A 12,769-nucleotide genomic window follows, 5' to 3' on the forward strand; every position below is an offset into this window, starting at 1 on the left:
ATAAGTGAGAATTGTAACGCAGATCGACTGGTAAAGTGAGAGCTTTGCTTTCTGGCTAAGCTCTCTCTTCACCACGACGGACCGATACAGCGACCGCAAAACTACGGACGCTGCCCCGATCCGCCTGTCAATCTCACGCTCTGGTCTTCCCTCCCTTCCCTCATTTAAACTCCTCCACCTGGGACAAGGACACTCCACCCACAGAGAGATGGCAAACTACCTTTCTCCGGTTTAGACCCATGGCCTCAGATTTAACAGTGCCGGCCCTCGTCATCTCTCTGCTCCGCTACATTCTGGTGCGTCCACCTGCAGACAGATAGATCCATGTACAGCTGGATAGCCCCAATTCTGCTCGCTATTTTAGCTGCACTTGTAATGTTAGGTTGGGGGTATGAGGGGCTGTAAGCTTACTGTAAAGAGTGTAAACAGAGAGCTCTCAGTACTCATGACTAGAGGTGAATTTCTAATGAACTACTGCAGCTCTACAGAAATGTCATAGAAAACAGGTGTTTTGATTTTCGCTAAAGACAGCATAACCATAGTTAAAAGACCACAGGGAACACTTTAAAATACCAAAAAGGAGCATCGGAGTGGGTCTTTCAATGAAAAACATCAGTTTGTTGCAAAAAAGAAGCCAAAAAGAGGTTTATAGTTATTTTCTGTGGTTTTTGTTTTTTCCCTGGAACAGCTTTTAGAGAAAGAAAAAGTGTATTTTAATGCACGACAAAGACAAACAAGGCAACGCTTTCGGTAGGTAAAGAAAAGAAACTTTATTCAACAACCAGGTTCAGCTCGGTTTAGTAGTGTACACACATTTCATTCAAATCTTGAAGCGTTCTTTTACAAAAGTAGTCCAAAGCCAACTTTAACTTCTCACTGATTGTCTCCCAGAACCAACTAAAATGACTCAAGTTATTCAACACAAGGTTTTTTTCTTTTTCTAATTTAATAACATTTTTATTGCTCACACTTTTATTAAATTGTATCTATCAATTATTTTTCTGCAAAGCACTTTGAATTGCTTTACAAACAAACCGACGTAAAAGTTAATCACTTCAAACAAATCCAAGCAGCTAAGCTGTTCTGGTAAAACTAAAACAAAAATTCTTACAGCAGTCTCCAAGAACAATAAATCAGGAACTCTCAAATTTTAAAATCAGACTTCAAATTAGAAAAATGATGCTTTCGGCTTGTGAAATTTCCCTTTTTCCTCATCCGGTCTTCAAACTGGAATCTTTCGGTTTCAGTGTGCAATTTCTTTCATTTTTCAAACACAATACCTGCATGTCGACGGTGCCAGAGTGCTTACGATTGGTTACGCTAATACACAACACAAACAGAAGAGGTCTGGGGTAATAGAAGTATCTACAGAACCGGTCGTGTGCATCTCGGATCGTCGATAAAAAGGAATGAAAAGGACTCCTACGTGTGTAATGTACTTGCGCTTGCCCGGAAACATCAATGCTATTACTCCTATAGTAGTATATACGGACACATCTGTTTTTAGGTTACTGGCATGAGTAGGATCACACAAGACATGTCTGACATGAAGGATTTCACTTTTCAGCAGAACGACTAACAATTCCAATCATAAGGTGTTAGAACACAGTAACAGCAATAAAATGTGTTTGCAGAAAGCTACAGCAACAAAACCATCGTCAACGGAAACTCAACTTGGGTTAATTGCAACACATAAGCTAGAGAATATTGAGCAAAACAGCTAAGACGTCTGCATGTTTGGGGCAGAGGAGAGGCTTATAGGTTCAAATGCGGGAACTTAAATCGACTCGACACTAGCTGAAAAAGCAAGAGGCAAACACCGGAGTTTTTGTACAAAAGTAGCTCTCTTCTGCAGTCGGTTTCATCACCTCCCACCAACTCTTTTCCGTTCCCTCTGTGACTCACACTCTGCCGCTCAACCACCCTTTTTTGCTTGTGCTTTCCCATCAGGCCTTGCAGATCCGGGTCTCCGTCACAAACTTGTTCTCAAAGTGATGGATGGTGAAGCAGTCCTCGGCCGAACGCTTCTCGATGCCTCCGCCTAGAAATACACACAATGTTGTTTTTTTCTCTACGTTAATTGTCGGCCTAGACTTTGATTGTGACTTTTTATGGAAAAAAAAAGATTTGTGTGTAACTTTGGATTTGTGTGTGCCTAACTCTTGATTGCTAACTTGTGTCTGCCTGTGTGTGTGTGTGTGTGTAATTTTGGATTTGTGTGTGTGTCTTTAGATTGGTAACTTGTGTCTGCCTGTGTGTGTGTAATATTGGATTTGTGTGTAACTTTTGATTGGTAACTTGTGTCTGCCTGTGTGTGTGTAACATTGGATGTGCGTAACTCTTGATTTTTAACTGATACATTTTGTGTGTAACTGTGTTCACTTGTAAAAACAGTTTCTTGTGTGTGTGTGTGTATATGAGGCGATTGCTGCGTACCATTTAAAGATCTGCATGAGTAGGAGTCGTTTTGAATTCGTAGTAAGTTTTAAGCTGCTGTAATTTTAAGTTGTGCGTGTGTAAATTGTATTTTTTTAAGTATTTTCAGGCGATCACATTGGGGGTGGGTCCATCCCCTTTTCCCGTCAATGTCCGGCCTTGCACATTATGTTCGTGTTTCTACATCACTGCTTCATGAAAAGCTGCTCGTCCGCTGAGCGCAGAAGTAACATTAAAGACACAAAAGCTGCGACACATTCATTGCGTGACTCGCCCGAACCTGGCAGGCTGGAACGGCGTTGCATCCTGTAGGTTTCCTTTCCGTCACACAGTCGGCGAATGTAGAAGCCCAGAGGCTTGACGTCGTCGATGCGCTCAGTCACCACCAGGTCCTCGTGCACCAGATAGCTGCGGTACGAGTCGGACTGAAGGCCGAAACAAAACGAAATCTGTATTACATCTAAACATGACCATAATGATTCTAAACAACTAGTTGCTTTATGCTGCTTCATATTTTTACCCCCCCCCCCCCCCCCTTCACTGACATCCATCTCTCTCTTCTTCCCTCCTTTCCTTTTCTCCAACAAAAAACTGTTACAAATATGATTAAGATGAATAAAGTTTAGGCTAAATTACAAAAGGGGTTTATTCAAATATACCTCTGGTTTGTCAGAAGATCCATAAACCCCTGTTGTAACAGTAAAATATGTCCAACACAAGAGGCCTTCAGCTCTCATCTGTTTGCTCAGCTGTTGGACAGGACAGGTTAAAAAACAGCAGTAGGGCGGTCGACCTCAAAAGGTTGCAGGTTTGATTCCCGCCCTTGCGTGGAAGTGTCCTTGGGCAAGACGCTGAGCCCCACCTTGCCTCTGGTGGAAGGTTGGCACCAGTGTTTGGCAGATCACATAAAAAAATGTGCTTTTTTTATGTTGGGGCAAAAAAAAAACGCCTCTAGGGAAGAGAGCATGTCCACTCATGCCTTATTGGTGATTGGAGATGGAAAAATTATGTTTTAATTCTGCCAAAGCACGCAAGTTTCACCACAGAGAAAGGCGTACTAATATTTACTCTATTTTTCTTATTAATGAAATATTTTGTGATAGCGACTGAAGCTTTTCACCTCACTTTTTTTATCTTTGTGAAATGAGAAAATGTTATCAGTGAAACCTTTTATTTTGAAAATAACTTTTTGGTGGAGGGAAATACACAGCAGGAAACCAAAAAGAAAGGCCTCACCATCAGCTGCGAGAAGAGGTCAATGAGGTCCTGAGGGGGGAGCACCACCGAGGTGTTGAGGGGGATCACGAAGCAGGTCCTCAGAGTCAGGTCCAGGTACGCCGTCAGCTTCTGCTCACAGAGATCAAAGGCGTCAAGGCCCCGCCTCCTCCTGAGAACCGAATACTGCCCAACTTTACCCTGTGGAAGTCATGCAGGATGTACGCGGGGTCTCCTGGCCTAAAGCGAGGCGGGGGCACGCTGATGACCGCCATGTTGTCGGAGATTTCCACCTCCTCCTCCACCCGTGGCAGGTAGTACGGCTGGCTCTCCTCGGGGGTTAACACGTCGCTGAACTGCATGGCGCCGTGGTACAGCCTCTGATGGGAGAGCGAGATGCAACAACAGGAAGTGAAAACACAACTTGAACTAAATCACCAAAAAGAAAAACAGAACTTTCGGAACCCGAGACTGCCAGGTTAAACCGTTTTAGTTGAAAAAGTCAGACAATATTTTTTCCAGAGACGGGAGGAAGAGGAGGCCGATACTTTTTTAAGCTTCCGGTGTCTTGAATATTTATCTTTCAAATTAAAATGCTAATAGATGAAATTTAGTTTGAGAAAGGTAATGTGTAGATATTTCATAGATGATGAAGATTCAATGAAACAAAGTTGTTTCTTATTTGTACAAATGTAATAAAAGGCAAGATTTCAGCTCGTTTTCCATGAACACGGATATCTCAATTCAAGCATTTCTCTTTGACAGAGGAGTATTTTCTGCCTAATTTAGCTTTGCTGTAGGAAAAATCTTAAATGTCCCTTTTACACGTTTCCATGACTCAGCAATTTTATTTGATTCAATTGTAGCAATGAATTCATATTTTAAAGAAAAACTCCTGGTTTTGTCTGTTAAATGCAGCTTTTCTTTTTTCTGTGAAGTTGGTAGGCTCTTTTGTTTCCTCACTGGCTCTTTTCTCCCCGAAGAAACTTTCAAAATTCTTTTTTTTTTTATTTAAATTTGTTACCTTGGGGCTTTTATTTTGGTAGTTGGAGCAGCCGCTTTAAACAAGGTAGTAAGGAGACGAGGCAAAAAACTACCGCTAGATGTACATGGTGGACAGAATATGTTAGTTTTTCAAAATAAAACTTCCTTCAATTAAAAAACAAAAAACATAAATATTGTAAGTTACAGAATGTTTTTTTGGTCAAGTAAAAATAATCCTACTTTTATGTTGCACAAAACAGATAAAAATAACAGTTTTTCTGCCCAAAATTCAGCTTCTAGCCACAGAGGTTCAACACAAAGCAGCTCTCAAGCTGCTCCTGGTTGGATGCAGAAATGTCCAACACTATGCAAAGTTTTCAAAATACATTTAAAAACTTTGAGGCATCAGTTTCGCATCAGAGATAAGGGTTTGTTCTCCAGATCACAGGCAAAACCAATCCAACAAAGACACAGTTTTCATGATTTTAGAATTTGCATGGAAGCCATCCATCCGCACAGGTGTTTACCATCAGCTCCACCTGCTGAACAGACGGTTATTAAGCAGAATAGTGACTTGCTTCTCTTACATAAACCTCGTTCTGATCGCCTGCTCTCACGAGAACCCTTTAATTAAAGTGGTTGCTAGGCAACAAATGTTCTGCTGTCCTGTTAATGGCCTTCAGAGGAGGCCTTGTTTTTTTTTTTTTTATTCCCCTTATGGCAATTCTTTTTAATAAAATAGTTCTCCATGGTGTTTTAATTATGATTATGAGGTTTTGAACCAAAATCCCACAACCTAAATGTCCTTAAAAAAAAGAAATATTTAATGTTTATCTGAAGCCTCTGGTTGTTGGTGCTGAGTTCAGAGGCCCCGCCCTCAACCCCCCCCCCTTTCGGCAAGCTGCTTCATGCATGAGTGAAGAGCTTAACACAGGGGGGGGGGCACAAACGACACCGACTGACAGTCTCTATTCTCAAAAGTTTATGTTAAAGAATAAAGAAACGGGGAAAAGTGACCTATTTTTGGTTCCAAATCCACACTTATTGGACAATGTGTCAAGTCTTACATTTTCTTCAAAATGCACGGAGCGCCCTATGCTGCGGTGCGCCTAATGGGTTTTTGCGTGACTTCGGTAAAGAGTGGAGGAAGCTGGAAAACAAACCACGACAAGTCAAGAAGACCCGCGCGGCTGAGTTTCCGCGGAAACAAGGCGAGGCGCCCCGAGTTGGAAGACCGACTCGACATCTCACAGCCGCTGTCGTTCCAGGAGGCTTGACGAAGGAGCTCCAACCGCTGGACATCGGTGTGAACAGGGCGTCCAAAGTTAGGTTGGGAACGGCGTGGGAGCGGTGGATGACGCATGGCGAACACTGTTTTACTAAGACTGGGAGGCGGCGCCGGGCGAGTTACGCCACAGTCTGTGAATGGACTGTAAGACGCTTGGGGGGGCATGAGGAGCCGCACGGCAACAAGATAGTCTCTGACGATGACGAAAGGGAAAAACCTGCCGTGTTTGAAAGAAATTTAGCCCAGCTGTTCATTTCAGATGAGGACTTTGATGGATTTTTGGATGCTGACTGAAAAAATAAAGAACCAAGTTTTGCTCCTGCTGCCTTTTTATTTTTTTTTATTTTTTTTAAACACACGTGCATGCATGTTTCACCGGTTTGTGTTAACATGCCCCCATCTTAAAACCCAGTGTGCCTTTTGTATGCGTTAAATACAGAAAAAGCCCTCATAAACCCTATAATCCAGTGTGCCCTATGGCGTCCTGAACATACGGTAGATCGCACTGACCCAGAAGAAGGGTTAAATTTAGGATTTCAGGTAACGGTTAACGCCATCCGCCAGCAGAGGCAGCCAGTTTCAATGTTATATCAATGCTACAAACGCGATCTGAGGTCCTCCGGCGCAATTCTCTAAACCAGGGTGTGCCCGCCTTTGCCCAAAAGCAGCTGCTTTTGGGCAAAGGCGGGCACACCCTGGACAGTCTGGCACAGGACTGATGGAGCTGGAGTGATCCCGATATGTCGGCTTCCGGGAGGCGAGCTGGCGAACCAAACACTGACCCGCTGGTCCCCTGACTCTATTCTTGTTTTTATTTTTACCGTCGCTGGTTAATGCAGGACAGCAAGCCTTCAAATGAAGTCAGAGAGAGAGAGAACACAAATGTTGGAACTTTATTTTTTGAATATAAATTTTTAATTTTAAAAATAAAATCCATTCTTGGACGCACTTAAATGTGGGCAGATCACATGCGCTCCTGGGCCGCTGTGACATCACAACGGCTTATTAATTTAGTTTGATTGACAGGAGATAAGGAGAAATACTCAGAAATGCAAAAACGAAATGACTTTTTTATTACATTAAATTAAAAAATTGCCATGTCAAAAACTCAAAACAAAATCCAGATTTTCATCAGAGGGGGACTTTAAAGATAATCTGTCCCAAAAATAAAAACAACGGATTGAGATGCAGGGATGCTTCCTGATGTTACATAACCCTCCACTTCCTCCTGAGACTGCAGTTTTTTCCCTTAATAATTAGTTTCACTTTATTTAAAAGTAGCAGGACAGTTTTTTTTTACTGTTTTCTATGAGTCTGATGACAGATAATCTGGATGGAGACTATCTGATTTTTTCATTTTTAGGGAGGTGTCTATGCGCAGCACTTCCGGCGGATATTCCTCCCACAACAGCGCCGATTTGACCTGCGCGCGCGCGGCAGCGACGAGTCTCTCTTCTAACAAAAATTGCTTTCTCGGTAAGTTGCGTAAAGTCGGGCAAATCTGGTAAAAACATAGTCGATATACTTGTCTTTGACCTGTTTCTCTCTTTTTTTTTTAATCCGTGCATATAACTAACTAACTAAGTTATAACTAACTCACAAAACCGCTTGCAAAAAATTTAACGTGATTAGGTAGTTGTCTAATTATTTAAAGGGCTCAAAATACTCTTTCGTAATTCTGTTATTATCTATAATCATCATGTAAAATCAGCTCGAAATGACTTTTAAGACTTATTTTTATGAATCAATAACAGTTAAATGTTATTTGATCATCGGACTACTGAGAATTATGGGGCACATGTAACTGAGTATATGCTTATTGGACGTTGTATTCTTATGTATTTGTTTTTCATAAAATTAAAAAGAATCAAGAACTTTAACAAATATTTAATTGTATTTTACCCATTATCTTTACATTTCTTCAGACTGTAAACACTATTTATTTAGTTTTTACTCAATTTTTCATGTGTCACGTTTGATTTCTGTTTAAATTGGATCTGCCACTTGGTTATTCATATTTTATATTTATATATATATATCTATTCCTCTTGATTCAAGATACTGTGATCCTCACTGAACTTGATTTAGGTCAAGCTGAAGCTTTACTGAGCCCCGAAACATCTGTTTAATTCTGTCTCGATTCTGGTCATAAGTCATGTTTATTTGATCATATGGAAATAAATATAGATTTTCCTGTAGTTCTTTTCACTAGCTTTGTAATGATGCCTTTCTTTCCTGAATCGGACAAAGAATAAGAAGGTTATGATGTCCTTGTTTTGGGTCTCAGAAATTGTACAACTTTGCTTTTTATTTGTGGAAGAAGAATCTGACAGAAATTTATGACTAAAAGTGGCCCAACTTTCTCATTCTTTGAGCTATCTGGATGATCTTTATGTAATTGGAAAGCTCTTTAAGCCCTTTCCAATGACATAAGGGTTTGAAATTTTAGGTACGTCCCCATTTCTTCTCTGCTGACATGCAGATGAGTTGGAAATAGAAAATGAGTTTGAAATTTACCTTTGGGGTGAAATACCGGTACAGACATGCCGCCCCCACGATGAGCCCACTCAGGATGAAGGCTATGCCCAGCAGGGTGAGCAGGCAGCGACCCGTTGATCCCTCTGCAACCACGGGGACAGAGGCCGCTTCAGGATCCTGAACGCAACACAACAGATGGGGGACACCAGGAATGTCGGTGGTGCAAATAACGTGCAGCCTCGTTTGAGTGATGTGCAGATCAGCTGTGCGGCCAAACAAAACGTCTGCAGGAATTGTGCAAATCCCACGGCCCGAGCAGGATGCACTCAGACTCAGAGCGTCCGGCGCGGGCCTGCTGCTTACGGTCACGCGCGGGCCCCCGTGTCAGCTCACCTTGGCAGCGGCCGCAGCCTCTTTGCTGAGCGGCTTGTGCGCCAGAGCCGAGTTGAAGGCGATCTTCACCATGATGCTGCCGCGCGGACGGAGGCTCGGGTTTCTGCGACGCGGGGCGTGCTGTTCGGCGATGCAGCCGCGGGTTGAGGTTCTCTGCTGTCTTCCTCTGCGGCTCAGCTGTGTGACGCACTTTGCTTCCACCGCTCTGCCGAGCGCTTCCGGTGGGGAGGGGGAGGGGGGGTGGGAAATGCATTGATGACGCGTCAGACGTCCTCGCGCTCTTGCAACGGGATCTGCTGGGGGGAATGTAAGACATTTTTAAAGTCCGACTTTCCAAGCGCATCCAGATGTTTTTGAATAACGGTTAACGGAAAACAACAAGGTTTTTTGCGCCCCGAGGTTCTTCTCACTCAATGCGGCAACTCTGTCGCCATCTAGTGGCCACTCATTGAAACTACATATATTATGATTACATCTAAATATGAATTGTTATCGCATTTTATGTTATAGTTGTATAATATTGTATTATAATAGGGGTGTAGCAATCAATTAATTATTCATTTAATCTATTTCTATTCATACAATCCAACCAGATCAATCTGCCTGAGGCAAGCTCCTAATCCAATTGACCTATGCCATTATACATTGTTTCAAAATGAGATAAATCTATTTTAGTTTATTTTACTATGAAGTATCATCACACACGTGACAGCAGCAAAAAAAACGATCCACCATCATTACAGTCCAGTGTGTGTCTGGATTGAACATAAAGGTGAATGAATTAGCCGTTAATTCTTGTTTACTTGTTTGTACAAATTAAATCTATACTTGATTGCCTTTCTAGAATTACAAGGAATCTGGAAAACTTGACTGTTCAGTGCCAGATATTTATGTCTGAGTCACACTGGTTGATGTTTTGGCTATATAGCCCAATATTAAAACAAAGTTGTCACAACGGGCTTCACTAATTGTACAAAACATAAAATCAGTTATAAAAATATAATAGCTGGTTGCTAAACTAAACTAAACTGGGCGTCCCTGCCCTCAGACCCTCCTCAATGAGGCAAAACCCATAAGAAAAAACAAAGAAGAAACGTCAGATACGTCCACATAAAGGAGGGATCCTCTCCCAGGACGGACAAGTGATGTACCAGAACTGTTAAAGAAGAATTAGCTTATCGAACTGTACAACTCTCCCCCGTGAACCGCCACCTTAACGTGGTGGGGGAGTTTGAGAGCTCGGGTGATCCCAGGAGCTAAGCTGTCTGGGGCTTAAGCCCCTGGTAGGGTCTCCCATGGCAGACAGGTCCTGGGTGACGAGCCAGACAAAGAGCGGTTCAGAAACCCCTGATGAAAAGAAACAACGAGGACCCGATTACGTCGCCCGGATTGGCGTCACCGGGGCCCCACTCTGGAGCCAGGCCCAGGGTCGGGGCTCGGAGGCGAGCGCCTGGTGGCCGGGGCTCTTCCCACGGGTCCCGGTCGGGCACAGCCCGAAGGAGCGACGTGGGACCACTCTCCCATGGGCCCACCACCCGTAGGAGACCTCAAAAGGGGCCGGTGCAATGTGGTTTGGGTGGCAGTCGAGGGCGGGTGCCTCGGCGGCCCAAACCCCGATCATGGAACCTGGCTTTTGGGACATGGAATGTCACCTCTCTGGGAGGGAAGGAGCCTGAGCTGGTGCGAGAGGTTGAGAGATACCGTCTAGATATAGTCGGGCTCATCTCCACACATAGCCTGGGCTCTGAAACTCAGTCCTTAGAGAGGGGTTGGACTCTCTACCACTCTGGAGTTGCCCAAGGTGAGAGACGGCGGGCTGGCGTAGGCTTACTCGTGAGCCCCCAGCTCAGCCGCCAAGTGTTGGAGTTCACCCCGGTGGACGAGAGGGTCATGTCCCTCCGCCTCCGGGTGGGGGACAGGTCTCTAACTGTGGTTTCGGCTTACGGGCCGAACAGCAGTTCGGAGTACCAGGCCTTCTTGGTGTCTCTCGAAGGGGTACTGGAAAGTGCCCCAACGGGGGACTCCATTGTCTTCCTGGGGGACTTCAATGCCCACGTGGGCAATGACAGTGGCACCTGGAGGGGTGTGATTGGTAGGAACGCCCCCCCTGATCTGAACCCGAGTGGTGTTTTGTTATTGGACTTCTGTGCTCGTCATAGTTTGTCCATAACGAACACCATGTTCGAGCACAAGGGTGTCCATCAGTACACCTGGCATCAGGACGCCCTAGGCAGGAGGTCAATGATCGACTTTGTAGTTGTTTCAGGTGACCTTCGGCCCTGTGTCTTGGACACTCGGGTGAAGAGAGGGGCGGAGCTGTCCACCGATCACTACCTGGTGGTGAGTTGGATTCGCTGGCGGGGAAGGAGGCCGGAAAGACTTGGAAGACCCAAACGTACTGTGAGGGTCTGCTGGGAACGTCTGGCTGAGCCCTCCGTCAGGGAAGTCTTTAACTCCCACATCCGGGAGAACTTCAAACAGGTACCGGGGGAGGTTGGGGACATTGAGTCCGAGTGGACCATGTTTTCCACCTCCATTGTCTCTGCTGCTGCTCGGAGCTGTGGTCGCAAGGTCTCTGGTGCCTGTCGCGGCGGTAACCCCAGAACCCGGTGGTGGACACCGGAAGTAAGGGATGCCGTCAAGCTGAAGAAGGAGTCCTACCAGGCCTGGCTGGCCTGCGGGACTCCAGAGGCAGCTGACAGGTACCGGCAGTCTAAGCGAGCTGCGGCCCGGACTGTTGCGGAGGCGAAAACTCGGTCCTGGGAGGAGTTCGGTGAGGCCATGGAGAAGGACTATCGGTTGGCCTCGAAGAAATTCTGGCAAACCATCCAACGACTCAGGAGGGGAAAGCAGTTCTCCACAGGCACCGTTTTCAGTGCAGGTGGGGAGCTGTTGACTTCGACTGGGGACATTGTCGGGCGGTGGAAGGAGTACTTCGAGGATCTCCTCAATCCCACTGACACGCCTTCTTTTGAAGAAGTGGAGAATGAGGATTTTGGGGTGGGGCTGTCCATTACCCGGGCTGAAGTCACTGAGGTAGTCAACTAGCTCCTCGGTGGCAAGGCCCCGGGGGTGGATGAAGTCCGCCCTGAGCACCTCAAGTCTCTGGATGCTGTGGGAGTGTCTTGGCTGACACGTCTCTGCAGCATCGCGTGGCGGTCGGGAACTGTACCACTGGACTGTCAGACAGGGGTGGTGGTTCCCCTCTTTAAGAAGGGGGACCGGAGGGTGTGTTCCAACCATAGGGGAATTACACTCCTCAGCCTCCCTGGGAAAGTCTATGCCAGGGTACTGGAGAGGAGAGTCCGTCCGATAGTCGAACCTCGGATTCAGGAACAACAGTGCGGTTTCCGTCCTGGTCGTGGAACAGTGGACCAGCTCTACACCCTATCTAGGGTGCTGGAGGGTTTGTGGGAGTTCGCCCATCCAGTCCATATGTGTTTTGTGGATTTGGAGAAGGCGTTCGACCGCGTCCCCCGTGGCATCCTGTGGGGGGTGCTCTGGGAGTATGGGGTCCGGGGAGCCTTACTGAGGGCTGTCCGGTCTCTGTATGACCGGAGTAGGAGCTTGGTCCGCATAGCCGGCAGTAAGTCAGACCTGTTCCCGGTCCACGTTGGACTCCGGCAGGGCTGCCCTCTATCACCGGTTCTGTTCATAGTTTTTATGGACAGAATTTCTAGGCGCAGCCAGGGGCCGGAAGGGATCTGGTTTGGGGACCACAGGATTTCCTCTCTGCTTTTTGCAGATGATGTTGTCCTGTTGGCTTCATCGAACCGGGACCTCCAGCGTGCATTGGGGCGGTTTGCGGCCAATGTGAAGCGGCTGGGATGAGGGTCAGCACCGCTAAATCTGAGGCCATGGTCCTTGACCGGAGAAAGGTAGTTTGCCATCTCTCGGTCGGTGGAGTGTCCTTGCCCCAGGTGGAGGAGTTTAAATATCTTGGGGTCTTGTTCACGAGTGAGGGAAAATCGGAGC

General features: G+C 45.7%; 1 protein-coding gene across 1 annotated transcript; it reads right to left on the reverse strand.

Annotated features, from left to right (window-relative positions):
• Positions 1-745: 745 nt before the first annotated feature.
• Positions 746-9,033, reverse strand: LOC101166640 (integral membrane protein 2A). The gene is made up of 6 exons (XM_004073586.5): positions 8,795-9,033; positions 8,441-8,578; positions 3,852-4,031; positions 3,673-3,783; positions 2,717-2,861; positions 746-2,041 (listed from the first exon to the last, which is right to left on the reverse strand). Exons 1-6 carry the CDS (start codon positions 8,864-8,866, stop codon positions 1,947-1,949), a joined length of 741 nt encoding a protein of 246 aa, XP_004073634.1. The 5' UTR covers positions 8,867-9,033; the 3' UTR covers positions 746-1,946.
• Positions 9,034-12,769: the final 3,736 nt, after the last annotated feature.

The sequence above is a fragment of the Oryzias latipes genome, chromosome 10, assembly GCF_053564925.1.
Source record: "Oryzias latipes strain Hd-rR chromosome 10, Olatipes_Hd-rR_3.1".
In the NCBI taxonomy this organism is placed as follows: Eukaryota; Metazoa; Chordata; class Actinopteri; order Beloniformes; family Adrianichthyidae; genus Oryzias; species Oryzias latipes.

Coding starts and splice junctions, on each gene's coding strand:
- LOC101166640 (XM_004073586.5), bottom strand. CDS start 8,866: ATGGTGAAGATCGCCTTCAACTCGGCTCTGGCGCACAAGCCGCTCAGC. Junction 2,862..3,672: donor ACCTCTTCTCGCAGCTGATG/GTGAGGCCTTTC, acceptor TTCGGCCTTCAG/TCCGACTCGTACCGCAGCTA. Junction 2,042..2,716: donor ACGCCGTTCCAGCCTGCCAG/GTTCGGGCGAGT, acceptor GTGTATTTCTAG/GCGGAGGCATCGAGAAGCGT.